We start from the raw sequence: 23842 nt of genomic DNA on the forward strand, positions 1-23842 counted from the left end.
GTCACTTTTATGGGATACTCGATATCAAAGCGTTTCTTGGAGCCCGATATTATTGCATCCGTTGTCATAGCGCTTACCATCATAGAAATAATCACGATTGTCTTTTCTTTTGTAAGGCTTGTCACAGGCCGGATTGTATTGACGATGGTGTGACGGCTTTAAGGTGTTCGGTGTGTAGGGTATTTTGTCGATCAAACGAGTGTTTAGAGCTACACAAAGCTTTAGCTCTTGATCACAAAATATCCTGTCTTGAGCATGTATATTGTGACAAGTGTTGTCTCTACAGGCGAACAGATCATAACTGCCGAGGCCTAAAGTGTCCCATTTGTAAGGTGTTCGTTGATGGGTTTTCGAACCATTTGTGCTATATACAAACCATCAAGCCGGAAGAGCCCACAAAGAAATACATCTTTTATGATTTTGAGTGTATGCAGGAGATGGGTGTGCACATACCAAACTACTGTTACGCTTTAACATTAACGGGGGAGAAAGACTGGGAGTATAAGGGTGTTGCTTGTATCGAAGACTTTGTAAAGATGTTCATGAAACCAAAATTTGAGCATTACACATTCATAGCCCATAATGCAGGTCGCTATGATGCGTATTTTGTGCTGCGCCAGCTGATTAAGGAGAAATTAAAGATGGAATTATTATCTAGAGGCGGCAACATAATGTGCATCACGGTAAAAGATTTGAAGATAAGATTTATCGACTCTTTAAATTTTTTACCCATGCGACTTAGCAAGTTACCAAAGGCGATGGGGTTTGACGGTACCAAAGGTTATTTCCCACATTTTTTTAACACAGCTGATAACCAAAATTACATAGGCGCTATGCCATCAATAGAGTATTTTGGTCCACAATACATGATGCCTGATGAATTATCTGAGTTTACAGCCTGGTATAAACAGCATGTACACAAACCGTTTAACTTTCAAAAAGAGCTCGTACGATATTGTAAAGAAGATGTGAAAATATTACAAAAAGCTTTTGATGCTTTCAGATCGGCTGTTATAGCCATGACAGAACAGGAATTTCTAATAACAAAGAAAAAAAAAAAGGTTGTGGTTAAACGTCACATCGAAGCTTTTCAATTAGTCACATTGGCTTCCGTATGCATGGCCATGTACCGTTGTAAATTTTTACAGGAAAAGACACTGGCCCTTGTACCGGGTGATAACTATCACAAGACTCAGAAGCGTTACTCAACGCCAGCCATACAGTGGTTAATGTACATAGAACACAAAGAAGGTGTGAGTATAAGACACGCTTTACAAGGGGGTGAGAAGAAAGTTGGTAAATACAGCCTGGATGGTTACGCCGTGATTAACGGCACACCCACTGCATTTGAATTCCAAGGTTGTTTTTATCACGGCTGTGGTGCTTGTTACAACGCCGATGATAAAAACAAACTGACTAAAACGACCTACGGTCAATTACACCACAAGACGCAGGTAAAGTTGCACTACCTTAAATGTTGTGGATTTCAGATACGTGAAATCTGGGGTTGTGAATGGAAGTCTATGCTAGATTCTGATGCGGATCTACAGGCTTTTCTGAAGGGTAAAGAATTACCCGAACCCTTGGAGCCACGTGATGCTCTTTATGGCGGGCGCACAAACGCCATAAAGCTGTATCACAAAACAGGCTGTGATGAAAAAATTCACTATTTTGATTTCACCAGCCTGTACCCATATGTTAACAAAACCAAAACGTATCCTATACAGCAACCACGCATTATTTATAAGGACTTTGGTGATGTCACAAAGTATTTCGGTTTTGCCAGGGTTAAAGTTTACCCGCCTCGTGGCCTATTCTTTCCGGTTCTGCCGGTTAAAATGGGCGGCAAGTTAACGTTTCCATTATGTCGCACATGCGCTGAGTCTGGACAGACTGAGCCGTGCGTTCATGATTCAGAAAAACGTGCACTCATCGGTACATGGTGTACCGTGGAACTAAACTTGGCTGTAGAAATGGGGTACATGGTGTGTAAAATCTATGAGGTGTGGCATTTTGATGAGAGCTCTGACAAATTGTTTTCAGGATACATTAAAACGCACCTCAGGGATAAACAAGAGGCCTCTGGTTATCCCGAATGGTGTACAGATGCCGAGAAACGGCAAGAGTATATAGACGCCTATCAAAAAAATGAAGGCGTGTCTTTACGACCCGGTCACATAGAAATCAACCCCGCTAAAAGACAAATTTCAAAATTGTTTTTAAATTCCTTATGGGGTAAATTTGGTCAACGTAGCAACATGCCCAATACGTGTCTAGTGACCGATCCCGACAAACTTTTTGAATACGCGTTCTTACCGTACTATGACGTGTCCGCTTTGGACTTTGCTGACGATGATACAGTTATGGTAAATTGGAAGTATGCCAAAGATCATTACACCAGGGGCGCAATTTCAAATGTAACTATAGCCATCTTCACAACGGCTTATGCCCGTGTTGAACTGTACAAACTACTGTATAGATTACAAGATAGATGTCTTTATCACGACACAGATTCTGTAATTTTTGTCAGTAGACCCGGTGACTGGAGCCCGCCATTGGGTGATTATTTAGGCGAGTTGACCAGCGAACTACCCACAGGCACCCATATAACAGAATTTGTCTCAGCCGGTCCCAAGTCATACGGCTATCGACTAAACAACGGAAAGACCTGTTTAAAAGTTAAAGGTATAACGTTCAATGTTGATAATGCGCAGCACGTTAACTGTGACAGCCTGAAAGAACTGGTCTTAGATTACCCTTTAAACCCCGAAGGCGATGACCAGAAAAAGGTTGTGATCCGTCAACCCGGTATAGTACGTGTGAAAAAGTACTGGCAGATAGAGACGCGTACTTTGCAGAAGACGCAAAAGGTGTGTTTATACTAAACGGGCTCTTACGGACAACTTCACAACACTGCCGTTCGGCTATTAAGATGGACACCAGATTTCAGCACCCTTTCTCATGTATTTTAGCGGGTCCGTCCAATTCGGGTAAAAGTTATTTTGTGAAAACGCTGTTGCAACACGCTGCAACACATATGACTCATGTACCTGATAATGTTGTTTGGTTTTACACCTGTTGGCAACCTATATATGACCAACTTCTGTGTGATTACCCCGGTACGCGTTTTATAGAGGGCTTACCAGAGTCTTTTAGCGATGATCAACTTTTTCCCCCTGATAAGATTAATTTAACAGTGATTGATGATTTGATGGACGCGGCAAGTAATAATTCTGAGGTTGAGAAAGCTTTCACAAAGTAAGTACACCATCGTAATCTCAGTATCCTGTACCTTGTCCAAAACATATTTTGTCAAGGTAAAAAGAGCAGAACTATACATTTAAACACAAAATATATGGTCCTGTTCAAAAACCCCAGGGATAAAATGCAGGTGGGCATTCTGGCTAGACAAATGTACCCATCGAAACATAATTTTTTTCTCGAATCCTATGAATCAGCGACGGCAGCCCCTTACGGGTATTTACTGGTTGATTTAAGAAACAACGCTCTTGACGATTATCGTTTACGAAGCGGCTTATTCCCACCAGACACGCCTGTCGCTTTTGTCATTAAGAAGCGTGGTTCTATAAAGCTATAACCGTACAACCTTTAGTCATTTGTTGTCATTCTAACAACGGTGAACATGTCGGGGCGGATAAGACGTAATTGGGTGCTTTTAAAAACGTTAATTAAAGCAACACCAATCCAAAGAAATGCTATTTTATCCAACGCTTCAAACGATTTAGTCACGGCTATTTGTGAGATAGCGCTCAACACGCTTAAAGGTAAAATACCGCTGTCTCAACGACAGTTGAACTACCTTAAAAAGAAGCGAGCGCTTATAAAATCACTTTGTAATAAGAAATGTGCCATTGGAAAAAAGAAGAGGTTGGTTAAACAGTCGGGTGGTTTTATCGGTTCGCTGCTTGGTTTTGCTATACCGCTAATTACAGGACTATTGTCTAATCGCTGATGGAGTACGCTGAGAAAATGTATCTGGTGCCTCAGAATCAGATAGACCGTTTACATAATAAACCGAACAGCGACGACATACGTAAAACAGCAACGCACGGTCTAGATGTAGAGATCGTGAAAATACTACAGAATAATGATTTATCAGAATATGAAAAAGCAAAGCGATATACAATGTTGTTGCAGAGATACCTGGTGTTGAGTAAACAGGCTGATAGTGAAATGTCAACTTTAGCTCTTTTATCACCCGTTGCAAAATCTGTTGATGAATCAAATAACACGACACAACCTATTGCGCCCAATGCTGTTTATCATGAGCTTTTGAGCGGTGTTAATGACCGGTATAAGAAAAACTGTGAAATACTATTGAGTAAAATGACACGCTCTAAACACATCACAGACTGGAACAGTAAAGGGGAGTTTCTGTACAAAGGCATCGCTGTGCCTGGTTCCAACATGTTAGATTTAATAAGAAGCATCACGCAAAGTAACGGTGTGTCGATCCGTAATATGCCGAACGGGTGGCCTGAATTTATGCGGGCAATGTCTGAATTAAATATTCCCTCAACCGTCATAGCCAATGCGGCAAATAGAATGTGGTTAGAACGCTTAAAAGCTGAGAAGCAGGAGGACTCTGATGGCGCTGTGACATCGCCCATGTCGCTACAAACCCTTAACAAAGGTCAAATAAATGTTTTAACCCCCCCAGGTTTAACAACACCGCACGGTTACTTACTGCCTAGGAAAAGATCCGTAAATCTATTTCAGGATTCACAGTGGCTGAAACTATAACATATAACTAATTTATAATATTTTTATACACTGTATTTTGTGTTGGTATTTTGCGCCACAATGTTTAACTTATGTCAATAATATTTTATGTAATGTTTTAAATGCTTCTTTACCGTGTTATATATATATATATATATATATATATATATATATATATATATATATATATATATATATATCAATAAAATATGCTTATGCTTTATAAAACAACGTTTTGTTCTTTGTTTCTATTGCTGTAAACGGAAGAAATTTCAAGCACGCGATATAAAGTTTAATAAACAACGTTGTTTATTAGAAAAACATCATAGATATGATGTGTTGTACATAAAACGTATCAAACAGAATGTTGATTACAAGTTACACAAACAATACAACGTTGTGCGTAACACGCTTCACACACAACGTTGTGCGTGAAACGTTTTATGTACAACGTGCCATAGTTATGACGCGTTGTACATAAAACGCTTCACGCACAGCGTTGGTTACAAGTTACACAATTCTGTATATATCTATATGCATAATGACTCAGACAATGGCTTCTTGGGAGTCGTCTTACAAAATTTGAAACAAAACAATCATTACGTTTTGTGCCATCACTAAAACGGTCCAGTACATCCACATATTTGTATTTTTTACACATGTGAAATATAAAGTATATGCAATATTGACCGCAAACGGTGCTGTTAAAATTTTGCAACTGCTTATTTTGGTGATAAACACTTTTTGAATTCAAGTTTAAAAAATGTATTATTGCTTTTGGGAATAGGGGGCTGTCAGGGGCTAACCCGTAAGAATCAAAAAAGTAACATTCACGCTGTTCGTTAAAATAAGCGGCCAACCAGTGCTCACCCGGCTGCCCGCTGCTATGCGTATTGATTACAAACGCGCAGGGATATTGCGACAGTTTACTGACCGGTAACATATCGCACGGATACGTTCCTTTAAAAATATGCCTTGTGCTTTGCACGGCGTACAGAATACAGTTTATCTGTAATGTGTTCATTTTTTCAGCAGCGTAGTGTTAGTTTATTTCATTTATAGATAATCGTACAGCACATCGCGCCTTTGATTAATCTCGATGTTATCAAATAGAGCGTATATTATCACATTGACTGTCCAGTCCAACGCTTCTGCAAAGCGGAATTCGGCACGTAGATTGCCTGTTCTTATCAGGGAAAGGTGTTCTCCACACTCCTGTTCTGGTGAAAGGTCAAAAGCAAATAGCGTGTAGCCCCTGAGGTACCCTTCGCGGTCAATCAGTATACCATTGTCAGATTTCTGCTTATTTGTGATCTGTATGAGTGACATATACTCTCTTACAGCATTACCGCGTTCATAATCGGGTTGAAATGGCTTGGCGGGGTGCGGCGTTCCATCCAGATAAAGGGACGCAAAACTTTCATTTTTATGTTCAAAGCAAAGGGGGTTCCGGTTATGGATTCCTGAAAATGATTCGTTATCCACAAAACCGACTATAACTGTTTTCGGCACTTGTCCTAAAAATAGATTTTCTAGATTAAATACTCTACTGCCTGTTGGTACGCTGTAGATTTTCATCCCAACGCGGTCAATCGCGTATTTCGCGTTACCGTTTAACAGGGCCTGCGCGTGCCCAATCCGCACGGCCGGTGAGACCTGAACTCTTTTCACGAACAGGGATGCCGCTGTGATCTGTATTTTAAAGGCATCCGCCTCAGACGACATTAAGCAGAATGCGTCTTTGTTTCTGGTTAGTTTAATCTTCAGATCAACGGCGTTTAAAATGAGTTTATGTTGATGGAAAAGGTCGCAGTGAAGCGGTCCTAGCAGTTCAACAGTGCGACTCTGCGCTGTTGCTCCTGCTCGTTTTTTTAAACCCGTATTCGGTCCATCCAGCGCCGTGTTGTTAAATTCACCATCCGCATCTTTGTAAAATAATCCTGTTGTGTGTTTTGTTGACAATGCATCCGAGCTGTAATTCAATATAGTCTCAATGTACGCGCGGTATGCGTAAAGTTTGTTGGATTGTGATATGAGCCTGTCGCCCAAAGTTACATCCACTTGGTTGAATAAAGTCGCTATTGGGTAATTAATAAGTGCGACCCGCGCACCTTGCGGTATCGGCGTGTTATCGGTTCGTACGATCTTGCATGTCACGTACAACAGCGTGTTGTTCAGATCGTAGTAGTGTTCACCGCTGGCTGCTATATAAAATTCAAGCGGAGCTGTGTCGGATAACGCCGCTAAAGGTTGAACTTCGACGTATAAACTTTTCTCTATGCTAGTTTGTGTCGGGGGCACGTCAAAAAGATCCAGCTCTGTTTTTGCACATTCAACGGATTCGTGGTGTATGAAAGACATGTTTAAAAAATATCACCAACGGCGCTCTTCGGCTTTCTCTTCTTCTTTGAGTTGCGTCGTCTCTGTTTTTTATTTAAAAAGGGTATGTCCCAAGGCGGAAGCGTTATCATACGCTTCCGTTTTCTTTTAGACACGCCTTTTCTTGTATATATTAGTCCTGAACCGTCTTGCTTTGCTTGGTTCGCCTCGTGTATCTTATTCACCACGGCCGTTGTGGCTTGCCCGATAACATCTTTCGCTATATTACGAACAGCTGTCTTCATATGCGGTTTAGCCAACTCTAAACCTCTCCGGAAAAGAGGAACAGCTTTTCTGAAAAGACTTCGAAAAATACCGCCTAAACCGCAGCCGTACATGTATGCGCTGCCGTGAAAACCTGGTAATCCATTACCGGCTTGAGATTTATAATAATGCGCATAGAGGCCCGGATCGCCATAATTTTTAACAGCGACCATTCTGCTTAGTTAATAAAATTCAGTTTTGCGGCGTCTGAAGTGTAGCTTCACGATCGCTTTCCCAAACTTAAATGCCATGTTCTCGTTTTGGTCGTTCTTTATCTCTATGGCTATCGTATCAAAATGTGTTTTGCACAATGGTACGTAATCGGGTTTCTCGTATCGTATTGTGACAACCTCATTGTTATAACCCTTCATTTCAACAGTGCGAAGTAGCGGCACATAACTATCCCCGACCCGTTGGTGTTCGATAATGTCTGTGTACACGTACATCGTATATTGGCCGCCTTTGATGTCGGCGCATGGTTTAGAAATATTAGTTTTAGGCTGTAAACCCAGTATCCATGTCAGCTTAGAACCGGCGTGGATTTGATACAACAGTTTACTGTCGCATGTTACAACGCGTGCAAATGGATCATACGTTAGTCTTAATCCAACGTCCAGTTTCAGTTGTACAATTTCAGCGTTGATTACGTTCAGTAACGCTTCGATTGTTTCATAAAAACCGGGTTTAATGCACAAACTCGCGACTCTCGCCACCGGCTGGTCCGCCGTTCCATCCCATGATAATTGCAGTCTACAATCTTGTAAATCCAATGTATTCCACGTATGCGGGTATTGTATCTCAGTAAGTGCTACTTCCCATTCGCCATTTAAGTCTATCGGTTTAGCCAACTTTGTCGTATAGTTAGAAATCTTATTTTGCGGGAAAGTAACAGCCGATGCGTTGCTGGGTAAGGTTATGTAGAACGCCTTGTCATCCATCGCTCGTCTTGTTTAGATACTGATGAGCTTTATATGTCTTTTATCACCGATGCTGCGACCCAACTGTTAAATTTTGCGGGGTACCCGCGCCACTTGACAAACGCGTATTTACGGCCTCTGACCGTCTTATTTTTTAAAATCTTTTCCACTTTGTAAACTCTGTTATAGTTTTTTGGTATGCTTTGAAGCTCTTCGGGGTAAAAACTACCTGTTATAACTTCACTGTACAGATCTGCCAACTTATAAAGCGGTTTAGCCCTTTAGTGTTCACACTATGTACAACAAAAATCTCCTCAGAAAAGCTCTGTTCGTAACCTTTCTGAAATATGTCCTTATATTTAGAAATACGGACATGGTCACCGATTCCTAAACAAACGGGGGTTTTCTTACTTCTAAAGTAATCACTGTAGGTCGTTTTGAAGACACTCAATGCGTTAGAGTCATTCACATCGTTTGGAGCGCACTTAATCGTTCTATGGTATGTGTTATTATAGCTGCGTATGAAGTCTTGTAAAACGTCTATATATCTGTAGGTATTCTTTGCCGTGAAATAGCGCCACATGCGTGTTTTTAAAGTCCTATTGAAGCACTCTATAACAGCCGCTTTCACATCGTTATTGGTCGTGAAATGATTTATACCGTATTTTTCTAACACCTTTTTTAGGTTTCTGTTTAGAAACTCTTTACCATTATCGGTTTGTAGCTTCATCGGCACATCACCGCGCTGGAATATTTTTTCAAAAGCATTAGCGACTGTTGCTGCGTTCTTAGCTGTCAGACTTTCACCCCAAACCCTCTTACTGAATATATCGATGATTGTTAATATGTATTTAACGCCATCGTTGTATTTTGACAAATCTATCAGCGAGACCAAATCGCATTGCCACTGTTGGTTTATACCCGATACACAAATCATGTTCCTTTTATAGTTTTTTCTTGCTGGCTGGTGCAGCGTGTAGGCGTCTTGTTCTTGTAACCACTTTCTTACGTCGGATCTTTTAAATTTATTTTTAACCGACCCATAATATTTATCAATGCCGCTAAAACTACCTGGTTTTAACACTGTGTAATATGCATCTTTCAACCGCTTGATTTGACGCGCTGCGTTGCGTGACATTCTGCGACTGGTGTTGCGTGACACTCTGCGATTGGTGTTACGCGACAATTTTTAATACGGTTTAATATCGAACACTATAAATTTAATATAAAATTTTATATAAAATTTTATATTAAAGCGATATCAAACACTATCATTTAATATTAAAGGGGGCGGAGCCTAGGAGAAAGGGGGTGTGCCACCTGTCAGTTTGACAGAAAGGTTGTCTTTATCTACTCAGGGGCGTTTCATTGTTAATTCATAAAAGTCTGAATTTTGTTTGTACTAAAGTCCAAATTGACCCATTAGGATGCTATGTGTTTTTAGCTGGTACTATACACGGCTCCGCATTTGTGTTACTTGCTATATATATTCCTCCTCCTTATAACTCTGAAATTTTGGTGAAGGCCTGTGCTTTAATGCAGGAATTTCCCTCCGCCCCGGCTGTGTGTATTGGTGATTTTAATGCTGTTTTGGATGAGGCTGCTGATAGATGGAGGCCTGTTGCCCAAGTCGTTGCTCCTAGACCCACTGCCTTTGCACGTATGATTTCTGAACTTGGACTAGTGGATGTTTGGCACTTACGTAACCCCACTGACAGTTGTTTTTCCTGTTTCTCAGGCTCGTATGGGGTATTTTCCTGTATTGATATGGCACTGCTTACACGCTCCCTACTCCCCTGTGTTTCCTCAGTGAGATACTTAGCACGTGGGATTTCTGATCACTCCCCTATTTTGTTATCTATAGGTTTTGATATACCCAGGGGGGCGTGATTCTGGAAGTTTAATCCTTTCTGGCTGACCCAGATGGGTGCAGCCTATAAACTAGAGGTTCCTTCTTTAAGCCCTGAGTCACGACAATTTTTGGATACCCACTTTATGTTAGAGGAGATTAAAAGTGCCATTATGTCTTTTCCCAATAATAAGGCCCCAGGGGTTGATGGTCTGGGTGGTATTCATGTGACCGCCGGTCAGCTGACCGACAGTCACATGACCTCCTCCACCATCCCGACAGCTCGCTATCCCGATGGTCGGCATGCCGACCAACAGGGACTATTTCCACACGTGGGAGTCCACGACACCCATAGAGTGGGAATAGAACCCGTGGCGACCGCAGGTTGCCGCCGAGCCCGCAGCGTGGCGAGCGCAGCGAGCCTGCAAGGGGCTTGCTGCACTCGCCCCTCCCCGCCGGGATCCCGGCGTCGGTATGCTGCCGGGATCCCGGTGTCGGTAAGCTGACCGCCGGTCAGCCGAACTACACCCGATGGTCTCCCTATCGAACTGTACAAGACCCATTTGGATTTTTTTGCCCCTAAACTTCTGTTGTTTTTTGAGTTGCTGTTACAGGGTGGCATTCTTCCCCCTTCTATGGCAGAGGCACTGGTGGTACTAATACCGAAGCCGGGTAAAGATCCCCTTCTTTTAGACTCGTACCGTCCTATCTCCCTATTGTCAACTGACATAAAAATTCTTGCCAAACTTTTAGCGCTCCGGCTTAATACTGTGGTCCTGGAGCTAGTACATTGTGATCAAACTGGCTTTATGCCGGGCAGATCTACCACCATCAATATCAGACGATTATTTACGTATATGCAGTTGGCGGGGGATGATTTGGACGGCGCGATTGTGGTTTCTCTCGATGCTGCCCCTGCTTTTGATTCCGTAGAATGGGTTTATCTCTGGGAGTCCCTTGCCAGGTTTGGGGTAGGCCCGAAATTTTTGTCCTGGGTTAAACTTTTATATTCCTGTCCAGCTGCAAGAGTTGTGGTTAATGGCTTTACTACTGAATCTTTTCAGTTGCAGAGGGGTACTCGTCAGGGGTGTCCTCTGTCCCCGCTACTTTTTGCTCTTGCTGTGGAACCTTTTAGCCTGCGCAGTTAGAGCTGCAGAGAATATAGCGGGGCTCTGGGTTGCGGGCCAGGAAGAAAAGATTGGGCTGTATGCAGACGACATGATTTTATTCTTAAAAGATGTATCCCCCTCATTGCCTGCCCTTTTGGAATTGCTACGGGAATTTGTTTTTTTTTTAACGTATCTGTATTAACTGGAGCAAATCTGTGGTGTTTCCGTTAAGTCCCTCTACTTTACCCCCATCCTCCTATGACCTTCCCCTCAAATGGTGCACTCAATTTAAATACCTTGGTATTCAAATCTCTCACTGCCCTAAAGATTTTGTTGTCCTGAATCTGACCCCTCAGATTGATAATCTGCGTATGAAGGCACGAATCTAGCAGAAACTCCCTTTAACTGTGACGGGCCGTGTAAATATTATCAAAATGATTATCCAACCCAAATTTCTTTATATACTGCAGAATTCACCGGTTTATATCCCTGCCTCACAATTTTTGTTGATCTCCCGATATATTACTTCCTTTATCTGGGGTGCTAGGCGGGCACGTATTGCATATAAAACGCTTAGTAGACCCAGAGCTGGGGGTGGCCTGGCCTTGCCGGATATATGCTTATACTATCTGGCTGCCCAACTAGTACAACTTTATGAATGGGTTACTCCGGGGGATTATGGGAGCCTTCCTGTGGCTCTTTTAGACAGGGCTGGTCTCTCGTTCTCTCCATTGCAGTTTTTATTAGCTAATACTCCGTTGACCTCTCTCCCCCCATTGTTACAACAGGCTCGTAGAGTATGGTTGGCGGCTGAGAAGCTGTTGGGAGATCCCACAGTGGACCCCTGCTCTCCACTTTGGAATAATATAAATTTCTCCGAGCTCTTTAAAATGGAGGGTGGCTTGATTTGGATTTCGTATGAGGTGTCTGCATTGGGACAACTTTACCAGGATGGGGTACTCCATAGTTATGAGTACCTATCCACTACATACTACATCCCTAGACAATATTTTTTTCGTTATTTACAGCTCCGGCATGCTCTGACGGCACAGTGGCGGGGCTCTGCTCCACAACTTTCTGAATCCCCTGTTCATAAATTAATTCGTACTTTGCCTTCTCGTGGGAGGGTCTCGGCTTCGTACTCCTCCCTTCTCTCCTCTTCTGGATTGGTTGGGCTGTCCACCCTCAGGGCCAAATGGATGCATGATTTGGGTGAAATTAGTGAGGAGGATTGGAGTCATATGTTGGCTTCCCCGCGTGCGGCCTCGGCGAGTGCTAGATTCCAGCAGATACAGCTTTATATTTTACATAGGGTCTACTGGACTCCTTCTCGTCTGTTTAAATTTGGAGGCTCGACCTCTGATAAATGCCCGAAATGCTCCGCTCCAGCTGCTGGGTTCTGGCACTTGCTCTGGCAATGCCCGTGGGTGTATGCTTTTTGGGAAGATGTCACGTTATCTATAGCCCGGACGGGTGTTCGGATCCCGTTGTTGACTCCGCGTATCTGTATTTTTGGTCTTGATTAGAGGGACTGCCTCCCACTTCACTCCTGCCTTTAAGTGAATATTGTTCTAGCATTGGCCTCGAGTGTGTATCGCTCGCACCTGGATGGCTCGTGCTCCTCCACCATCTGCTGAATGAGTTGCCCTTGTAAATTCTACCCTTTCCCATGAACGATTTATGTACACTAAACGTAACTCTCTATTGAAATTTGAGAAGATTTGGGCTCTTTGGAGGAACTCTCCGTACTCTATTGACCCCCTGCTTTAAATAATGAGTCTGTGTGTTGATTGCAGTGGTGTGCTGCTTCTGGTACCGCCCGGCCCGCCTCCCTCCATTTTCTTCTCATGTATTCTAGCACGATACCTGATCTTCTTGATTACTCTTCTATATCTGTTATGTGTTCTGATGAGTGGATGTGACTGTGTCCGTGTCCTATAGTCACATAATGCACTTAATATGTAGAAGAACTACTTACAAAGCACAAATTTGATTTTGTAACCGTTTATTAGAATTGTTTGTTATAATGTTCTTTTTTTTTTTTCCTATATTTTCTCTTGCAAAACAATAAAAAAAATACCTGATTTAGAAAAAAAAAGTCCACTTTCCCCACACCTGTTGTTTACCCTAGGGGGTGCGAGCTGAAATGCTGGTGCCAGCAGCTGATCGCACCTGAATGGAGAATCAATTGAATAGCTCTGTGGGCGCCATCTACTGGCTGCCAACGCTTCAAACAATTGAATCTCGACCACTGTGGGGTGTATTCAATAACGGTTGGAAGCTGCCGTCTTGTAGGAAAGACGGCAGCTTCCGACAGAAATAGGTCGGAAGGGGTTCCGACCTATTCAATAGGGGCTGATTTTTTCCGACAAGTCGGGAATTCCCGACTTGTCGGAAAACACGTGGATTGGCGGAATAGCCGCTGATCCACGTGCTTCTGTCGGAAATGGGGCCAAATCCGGTTTTTGCCCCCTTTCCGACAAACTCAACCCGACTTGAAAACAAGTCGGATTGAGGTGAGGAGACAAGCGGTGCTGCGGGCGGCTGGGGAAGCAGAGATCGACGGCCGGCGGGGGAGCTGGCTGTGGGGGGACATGTCTGCGGCGGCGGGGGGAGGCGCTGCAGGGAGAGAGGTGCCTGGCCGCCAATCTCTGCTCCCCTTCGCGGCCCGCAGGCACCTCTTTTCCTGCAGCGCCTCCCCCCGCCGCCCCAGACATGTCCCCCCGCAGCCAGCTCCGGACGCCGATCACTGCCCCCCCCCCCCGCTCGCTGCCCAGCTTACCCCCGCCGCCAACCCGCTCACCACCGCCATCTACACTCCTGGCCGCTGCTGTCAGCGCATCCGAAGCCGCTGACAGCAGTGGCAGGACAGGACCCTGTGTACAGCCAAATCAGACAGTCGGATTTGGCCGTCCACTGAATAGGGGTTGTCGGATCCATTCCGACAACTGCATGTCGGAATGGATCTGACTCTTACTGAATATACCCATGTTCTTGACACGGAAATGGACTAAACCTTGGAATACCAGCCAATCAGGTCCTAACTGCTATGTTACAGGCTGTGTTTGAAAAGTGACACTTAGGAGCTGATTGGTAGTTCATCTCTTTCCACGGCTTAGTACATCTGCCCCTGTGAATTATTCCCAGGGCTGATTAGTAAAAACTGTAGAAAAAGACAGACACACAATTTTTTGGGAATATTTGAACAAATCATTTGTAAGAACTGAAGGACTGCAGGCTTTCACTATATTAGAGACAGTTGGTAGTTATGCTAATTATATACCGGTAGTTACTGAATAAATATATTACAAATACCTTTTCCAGAACATGCGCAAATTTCTCAGGAGTACGACATCCTCTATCTTGCAGTGCCTTTGGACAAACAGTAAAACATGCTGATTTTAATGGAAGAATTTTACACATCATGCAAATGTTTTTGTACATATCATAATAAATCACTCTCGGGAGGGAACGATTCAAGTGTTATTTGGGGCACCCACAGTAATGGGCACCGTCGGAGCAATTGTTGCTCTGATTGGGTGTCCATTATTTTTGATGTGACCACAAGCACAGGGTTTAGCCACACAAATCGGCTAAATCTAAATAAAATACTGGACATAGGGCGCGGAAATTCCCACTTAGGTGCCCAAACAGGACATTTTTCACACATTTCAGCTTGCCAACTCAGGAGATGGTGGTGGACTCAAATCAATAAGTTTAAAAATGGATTAGATAAATTCCTAGCGGAAAAAAATATCCAAGGATACAGCATTTAGTCAGATAAAAAAAAAATTGAATTTTACTTACCGGTAAATCTATTTCTCGTAGTCCGTAGAGGATGCTGGGACTCTGTAAGGACCATGGGGAATAGACAGGCTCCGCAGGAGATAGGGCACTTTAAGAAAGCTTTGGATTCTGGGTGTGCACTGGCTCCTCCCTCTATGCCCCTCCTCCAGACCTCAGTTAGGGAAACTGTGCCCAGAGGAGATGGACAGTACGAGACAGGATTTTTGTAAATCTAAGGCGAGATTCATACCAGCCACACCAATCACACCATATAACTTGTGATAAACTACCCAGTTAACAGTATGTACAACAACATAGCCTCGGTCCAACCGATAAAACTACAACATAACCCTTATGTAAGCCATAACTATATACAAGTCATGCAGAAGAAGTCCTCACTTGGGACAGGTGCCCAGCATCCTCTACGGACTACGAGAACTAGATTTACCGGTAAGTAAAATCCTATTTTCTCTAACGTCCTAGAGGATGCTGGGACTCCGTAAGGACCATGGGGATTATACCAAAGCTCCCAAACGGGCGGGAGAGTGCGGATGACTCTGCAGCACCGATTGAGCAAACAGGAGGTCCTCCTCAGCCAGGGTATCAAACTTATAAAACTTCGCAAAGGTGTTTGACCCCGACCAAGTAGCTGCTCGGCACAACTGTAATGCCGAGACCCCTCGGGCAGCCGCCCAATAAGAGCCCACCTTCCTAGTGGAATGGGCCTTAACCGATTTAGGCAATGGCAATCCTGCCGTAGAATGCGCCTGCTGAATCGTGTTACAGATCCAGCGAGCAATAGTCTGCTTTGAAGCAGGAGCGCCAACCTTGTTGGCCGCATACAGAACAAACAGAGCCTCAGTCTTCCTGATCCTAGCTGTTCTGGTCACATAAATCTTCAAAGCCCTGACCACATCCAGGGACTCGGAATCCTCCAAGTCCCGTGAAGCCACAGGCACGACAATAGGTTGGTTCATATGAAAAGATGAGACCACTTTTGGCAGAAATTGAGGACGAGTCCTCAACTCCGCCCTATCCACGTGAAAAACCAGGTATGGGCTTTTATGTGATAAAGACGCCAATTCTGAAACACGCCTTGCCGAAGCTAATGCCAACAACATGACCACTTTCCAAGTGAGGTATTTCAACTCCACTGTTTTGAGTGGTTCAAACCAAGGGGACTTGAGGAAACGTAATACCACGTTAAGATCCCAAGGCGCCACCGGAGGTACAAAAGGAGGCTGAATATGCAGCACCCTCTTAACAAAAGTCTGTACTTCAGGAAGAGAGGCCAATTCTTTTTGAAAGAAAATGGATAAGGCCGAAATTTGGACCTTTATGGACCCTAGTTTAAAGCCCAAATTCACTCCTGTTTGAAGGAAGTGAAGTAGACGGCTCAAATGGAACTCCTCCGTAGGAGCAGCTCTGGCCTCACACCAAGAAACATATTTTCGCCATATACGGTGATAATGTTTCGATGTCACGTACTTCCTAGCCTTGATCAGGGTAGGAATGACCTCTTCCGGAATCCCTTTTTCCGCTAGGATCCGGCGTTCAACCGCCATGCCGTCAAACGCAGCCGCGGTAAGTCTTGGAACAGACAGGGCCCCTGCTGCAGCAGGTCCTGCCTTAGAGGAAGAGGCCACGGATCTTCTGTGAGCAACTCTTGCAGCTCCGGATACCAAGTCCTCCGTGGCCAATCTGGAACAATGAGGATTGTTCTGACCCTGCATATTCTTATTATTCTCAACACCTTGGGTATGAGAGGTAGAGGAGGAAACACATAGACCGATCTGAACACCCAAGGTGTCACCAGAGCGTCTACCGCTACCGCCTGAGGGTCTCTTGACCTGGCGCAATACCGCTTTAGCTTTTTGTTGAGACGGGATGCCATCATGTCTATCTGAGGCAGTCCCCACCGACCCGTGATCTGTGCGAAGACTTCTTGATGAAGTCCCCACTCTCCCGGATGCAGGTCGTGCCTGCTGAGGTAGTCCGCCTCCCAGTTGTCCACCCCCGGGATGAACACTGCTGATAGTGCGCTTACATGGCCTTCCGCCCAGCGTAGAATCCTGGTCGCTTCTGCCATGGCCACTCTGCTCCTTGTTCCACCTTGGCGGTTTACATGAGCCACTGCCGTGACATTGTCCGACTGAATCAGAACCGGTTTGTCCCGAAGCAATTTCTCCGCCTGACATAGGGCGTTGTATATGGCCCTCAACTCCAGGACGTTGATGTGGAGACAAGTCTCTAGATTTGACCAGAGACCTTGGAAATTTCTTCCTAGCGTGACCGCTCCCCAGCCTCGGAGGCTTGCATCCGTGGTCACCAGGACCCAGTCCTGAATGCCGAACCTGCGACCCTCTAGTAGGTGAGCACTGTATAGCCACCACAGGAGAGATAGCCTGGTCATGGGAGACAGGGTTATCCTTTGATGCATTTGTAAATGGGACCCGGACCATTTGTCCAATAGGTCCCATTGAAAGGTCCTCGCATGGAACCTGCCGAAGGGGATGGCCTCGTATGAAGCCACCATCTTCCCCAGAACCCGTGTGCAATGATGCACTGAAACCTTTTTTGGCTTCAATAGGTTCCTGACCAGGGCTATGAGCTCCTGAACCTTTTCCATCGGAAGAAAAACCCTCTTATTGTCTGTGTCTAGAATCAGGCCCAAAAAGGTCTGACGCTTTGCAGGGACTAGCTGGGACTTCGGTATATTGAGAATCCAGCCGTGCATTTGCAACGTCTTCATGGACAGAGACACACTGTCCAGCAACTTCTCCCGAGATCTCGCCTTTATGAGGTGATCGTCCAAGTATGGGATAATTGTGACACCCTGCTTGCGCAGGAGCACCATAATTTCCGCCATTACCTTGGTGAAAATTCTCGGGGCCGTGGAAAACCCAAACGGCAACGTCTGAAATTGGTAGTGACAGTCCTGTACTGCAAATCTCAGGAACGCCTGGTGAGGGGGGAAAATCGGAACATGAAGGTATGCATCCTTTATGTCCAGGGACACCATCCAATCCCCCCCCTCCAAGCTGGCGATGACCGCCCTGAGTGATACCATTTTGAACCTGAATCTCTTCAAGTACAGGTTCAGGGATTTTAGATTTAAAATGGGTCTGACCGAACCGTCCGGTTTCGGGACCACAAACAGGGTTGAGTAATATCCCTCTCCTTGGTGGAGATGAGGAACTTTGACTATCACCTGTTGAATATACAATTTTTGGATTGCAGCTAACACTAGCTCCCTCTCTGACGGGGAAGTCGGCAGAGCCGATTTGAAAAACCGGCGAGGAGGCATGTCTTCGAATTCCAGTCTGTATCCCTGAGAAACAATCTCTAATGCCCAGGGATCCACCTGCGAGTGAACCCAGACGTGGCTGAAAAATCAAAGACGTGCCCCCACTTCATCTGCCTCCCCCCGGGAAGCCCCAGCGTCATGCGGTGGACTTTGCAGATGCAGGGGAGGACTTCTGCTCCTGGGGACTAGCTGCGTGCAGCTTTTTTCCCTTGGCTTTACCTCTGGCAAAAAAAGACGATCCCCGTACCTTCTTGCTCTTATTGGAACGAAAGGACTGCATCTGATAATCGGGTACCTTCTTAGCATGCTGCGGGGGAACATAAGGTAAAAAATTCGATTTACCGGCCGTAGCAGTAGAGACAAGGTCCGAGAGGCCGTCTCCAAACAACTCCTCCCCCTTGTAAGGCAATGACTCCATATGCTGCTTTGAGTCGGCGTCTCCCGTCCAGTGTCAGGTCCACAAGAGTCGCCTAGCAGAAATAGACACAGCGTTTATTCTGGAGCTTAGTAAACAAATGTCTCTTTGAGCATCTCTCATATACAAGGCAGCATCTCTGATATGCTCTATGGTCATTAAAATGGCATCCCTATCTAAGGTGTCAAGCTCCGTAGATAAGGAATCTGCCCATGCCACGACAGCACTACAAACCCAGGCCGACGCCATAGCCGGTCTAACAATAGTACCTGAATGTGTGTAAATGTGCTTCATGGTAATTTCCTGCTTGCGATCAGCAGGATCCTTGAGGGAAGCTGTATCCTGAGAAGGTAGTGCCACCTTCTTGGATACGCGTGTCAGCGCCTTGTCTACTTTAGGCGAAGATTCCCATCGTATCCTATCCTTTTGTGGAAAGGGATACGCCATAAGAATCCTTTTGGGAACTTGTAGTCTCCTATCTGGAGATTCCCAAGCCTTTTCGAACAATTCGCTTAGCTCAAATGAGGACGGAAAAGTGACCTCAGGCTTTTTCCCTTTATACATGTGTACCCTCGTGTCAGGGACAGGGGGTTCCTCAGTGATATGCAAAACCTCTTTAATGGCAATAATCATGTAACGAATACCCTTTGCCACCTTCGGCTGTAATTTTGCATCTTCATAGTCGACACTAGAGTCAGTATCTGTGTCATCGACCTGGGATATGGTGCGCTTTTGAGACCCCGAAGGTCCTGGCGCCACAGGGACAGGCATGGTCTGGCTACCTGACTGATCCCTAGCTTCAGCCTTGTCTAACCTTTTATGCAGTAAATTTTAAGACATTCAGCATATCCACCCAGTCCGGTGTCGGCGTTGCCGACGGCGACCTGCCATTCAAGCACTCCCCCTCCACATTAAGCGAGCCTTCGTCAAACATGTCGACACACTTCACCCACACAGGGAAACTCTTTTTCTGAAAGGCCCTTTAAGGCCCTTTGGAGAGACAGAGAGAGAGTATGCCAGCACACACCCCAGCGCTATACCCCTGGAAAGAAACAGAATACTTTTCCCCAGTAGCGCTGTGTAGTAATAAAACGCCAATTATGTGCCCCCCCCCCTCCTTCAAAACCCCCTTTCACCGTGTGTAAAGCAAGGGAGAGTCCGGGGAGCTTCCTCTCAGCGGTGCTGTGGAGAGAAAATGGCGCTGGTGAGTGCTGAGGGAGAAGCCCGGCCCCCTCTGCGGCGGGCTTCTGTCCCGCTCAAAGTTATTAAAAAATGGCGGGGGCTCTTTTATATACATGTACAGTGCCCACCTATACATGTATATAGTCTTTTGCCATCAGAGTGGTGTTTATATTGCTGCCCATGGCGCCACCCCTGCGCCCTGCACCCTTACAGTGACCGGAGTGTGTGAGGTGTGTGGAGCAATGACGCACAGGTGCAATGCTGTACATTACCTCAGTGAAGCTCTGATTTCTTTTCTTCTGGCTCTGTGAGGAGAACGGCGGCGCGGCTCTGAGAGTGAACGCCCAGGACGAACCTGTGTTCACCCCCTCCTCTGGAGCTAATGGTGTCCAGTAGCCGAGGAAGCAGAGCCTATCATTTAAGTAGGTCTGCCCCTCTCTCCTCAGTCCCTCGATGCAGGGAGCCTGTTGCCAGCAGTGCTCCCTGTAAATAATAGAGAAAAAATCCAAACAAAAATGCTTTCTAGGCAGAGAACTCAGGGGAGCTCCCTGCAGTGCACCCATTTCCCTCTGGGCACAGTGTAAAACTGAGGTCTGGAGGAGGGGCATAGAGGGAGGAGCCAGTGCACACCCAGAATCCAAAGCTTTCTTAAAGTGCCCTATCTCCTGCGGAGCCCGTCTATTCCCCATGGTCCTTACGGAGTCCCAGCATCCTCTAGGACGTTAGAGAATTTTTTTTTACTACAGGTTGAACTCGATGGACAGTTGTCTTTTTTTCAACCTCAACAACTATGTAACTATGTAAGAATGTTCAGAATTACAACAACATCATATTCCAAAGTATATAAATTTGTATATTTGTCATTCTAACTATTTAGGCTAGAGGACAAACAGTCATAAGGAACACTAACTAGCTGTATTCACTCACGGTAAACCAATCTGTAACTCATTTGGGGCTATATAGATGACCATAATGGTATGTAGGCTCAATAGATTTAGGGGGATACTTGAAAAATTAGAATACTGCCTGAAAACTGGTGTTTTTCGGGGATAGCCTATACATTTTTATTTTTTATACATAGGCTCCTATATGATCAAACAAAGTGAGCTGGACCCAACCAGATACATTACTATACAGGTAATGATACAATTGTGTTGCATTAGTTTTAAAGGGAAAGGATGATTCTCTCATAGTTCATTTTGCTATAAAGAACCTCTACAAAGCATATACACACATACAATATATGTACAGTGCATCCGGAAAATATTCACAGCACTTTTTCCACATTTTGTTATGTTACAGCCTTATTCCAAAATGGAATAAATTCATTTTTTCCCTCAAAAGTCGACACACAATACTCCATAATGACGTGAAAACTTTTTTTAAAAAGATATTTGCAAATTTATTAAAAATAAAAAAACTAAGAAATCACATGTACATTAGTATTCACAGCCTTTCAAACGAACCTCAAAATTGAGTTCAAATGCATCCCGTTTCCACTGATCATCCTTGAGATGTTCCTACAGCTTAACTGGAGTCCACCTGTGGTAAATTCAGTTGATTGGACATGATTTGGAAAGGCACATACCTGTCTATATAAGGTCCCACACTTGACAGTGCATGTCTGAACACAAACCAAGCATGAAGTCAAAGGAATTGTCTGTAGACCTCAGAGACGGGATTGTCTCGAGGCACAAGTCTGGGGACAAGTACAGAAAAATAACTGCTGCTTTGACGGTACCAATGAGCACAGTGGCCTCCATCATCTGTAAATGGAATAAGTTCGGAACCACTAGGACTCTACCTAGTGCTGGCCGGCCGTCTAAACTGAGCGATCGGGGGAGAAGGGCCCTAGTAGAGAAGAACCTTCCAGAAGGACAACCATCTCTGCAGCAATCCACCAACTAGGCCTGTATGGTAGAGTGGCCAGACGGAAGCCACTCCTTAGTAAAAAGCACATGGCAGCCCACCTGGAGTTTGCGAAAATGCACCTGAAGGACTCTCAGGCTGATGAGAAACAAAATACTCTGGTCTAAGGAGACAAAGATTGAACTCTTTGGCGTGAATGCCAGGCGTCATGTTTTCAGGAAACCAGGCACCACTCATCACCAGGCCAATATCATCCCTATAGTGAAGCATGGCGGTGGCATGTTTTTCAGCGGCAGGAACTGGGAGACTAGTCAGGATAGAGGGAAAGATGAATGCAGCAATGTACAGAGACATATTGGATGAAAACCTGCTACAGAGCGCTCGACCTCAGACTGGGGCGATGGGTCAACTTTCAGCAGGACAACGACCCTAAGCACCAGGGGCGTATCTACTGTTTGGCGAGGATGGCACTCGCCAGGGGCGCCGGCCGAGAGGGGGCGCTGCCAGGCTGTACCACCCGCGGCCCAGAGCCGGATTAAGGAGGGGGGGGGGGCCCTGGGGGTAAGCACCCCAGGCCCCCCTTTTTAAAAGGGTCCCCAGCCGGCTCACCTTAACAGCAGCGCAGCGGTGGATTGCAGAGCACGGGGACAAGGAGACACTGGCGGGCGGGAATGGATCCACATGTGAAACAGCCTGACAGGTCAATGAAGCGTGTAGCGGCAACAAATGGCGCCGTATACAGCCACGTATAGCGCCACCTCCTGCTGCTGCCTGTTTCTCTGACCTGTCAGGCTGTTTCAACTATGGCTGCCCGCCCACCAGCACCTCCCGCTCCTTTAGCTGCTGTGTAAGAGCCCTGTACAGAAGGAGAGAGAGAGCCATGTTAAGGTATCTTCAGCTGCCGCTGGTCTCCCGGTTGGGGCAATGTGGGGACGGTGTGTCTCCGGGACAAGGAAGCAGCCCGTGTCTTGTGTGAGAACTGGTCTTGGTCTGGGAGCTTGACTCGAGTGAGCGATGCACTGGGTGTTACTACGTTTGGAGGAAAGGGAGTGTGTATTGCAGCCCCCAGTAACCCGGACTCCCTGCCCCAGTCCAGGGATACTACCCCATATAGCACTGTCACTGGCGGGGCAGCTGCTCACCACTGCTTAAGCTGAGACACAAAAGTAATGTACTATTCTGTGATTTTAGAATTTTGTTTGTCAAAGGTAAAAATAAGATTTTACTTACCGATAAATCTATTTCTCGTAGTCCGTAGTGGATGCTGGGACTCCGTAAGGACCATGGGGAATAGCGGCTCCGCAGGAGACAGGGCACAAAATAAAAGCTTAAGGATCAGGTGGTGTGCACTGGCTCCTCCCCCTATGACCCTCCTCCAAGCCTCAGTTAGGATACTGTGCCCGGACGAGCGTACATAATAAGGAAGGATATTGAATCCCGGGTAAGACTCATACCAGCCACACCAATCACACCGTACAACTTGTGATCTGAACCCAGTTAACAGTATGATAAACGCAAGGGAGCCTCTGAAAAGATGGCTCACAACAATAATAACCCGAATTTTTGTAACAATAACTATATACAAGTATTGCAGACAATCCGCACTAGGGATGGGCGCCCAGCATCCACTACGGACTACGAGAAATAGATTTATCGGTAAGTAAAATCTTATTTTCTCTGACGTCCTAGTGGATGCTGGGACTCCGTAAGGACCATGGGGATTATACCAAAGCTCCCAAACGGGCGGGAGAGTGCGGATGACTCTGCAGCACCGAATGAGAGAACTCCAGGTCCTCCTCAGCCAGGGTATCAAATTTGTAGAATTTAGCAAACGTGTTTGCCCCTGACCAAGTAGCTGCTCGGCAAAGTTGTAAAGCCGAGACCCCTCGGGCAGCCGCCCAAGATGAGCCCACTTTCCTTGTGGAATGGGCTTTTATTGATTTTGGCTGTGGCAGGCCTGCCACAGAATGTGCAAGCTGAATTGTACTACAAATCCAATGAGCAATCGTCTGCTTAGAAGCA

The 23842-nt window shown here is 45.4% G+C and overlaps 1 protein-coding gene across 1 annotated transcript in view; it reads right to left on the reverse strand.

Moving 5' to 3' along the window:
• Positions 1 to 23842, reverse strand: part of OGFOD2 (2-oxoglutarate and iron dependent oxygenase domain containing 2) — a 155204-nt gene that overhangs the window by 81320 nt on the left and 50042 nt on the right. The window contains exon 2 of the mRNA XM_063964554.1: positions 14577 to 14633. Within this exon, the coding sequence (XP_063820624.1) occupies positions 14577 to 14633 (57 nt within the window). The remainder of the gene's footprint in view (positions 1 to 14576; positions 14634 to 23842) is intronic.

This window comes from Pseudophryne corroboree, chromosome 1 (assembly GCF_028390025.1).
Source record: "Pseudophryne corroboree isolate aPseCor3 chromosome 1, aPseCor3.hap2, whole genome shotgun sequence".
Taxonomy (NCBI): Eukaryota; Metazoa; Chordata; class Amphibia; order Anura; family Myobatrachidae; genus Pseudophryne; species Pseudophryne corroboree.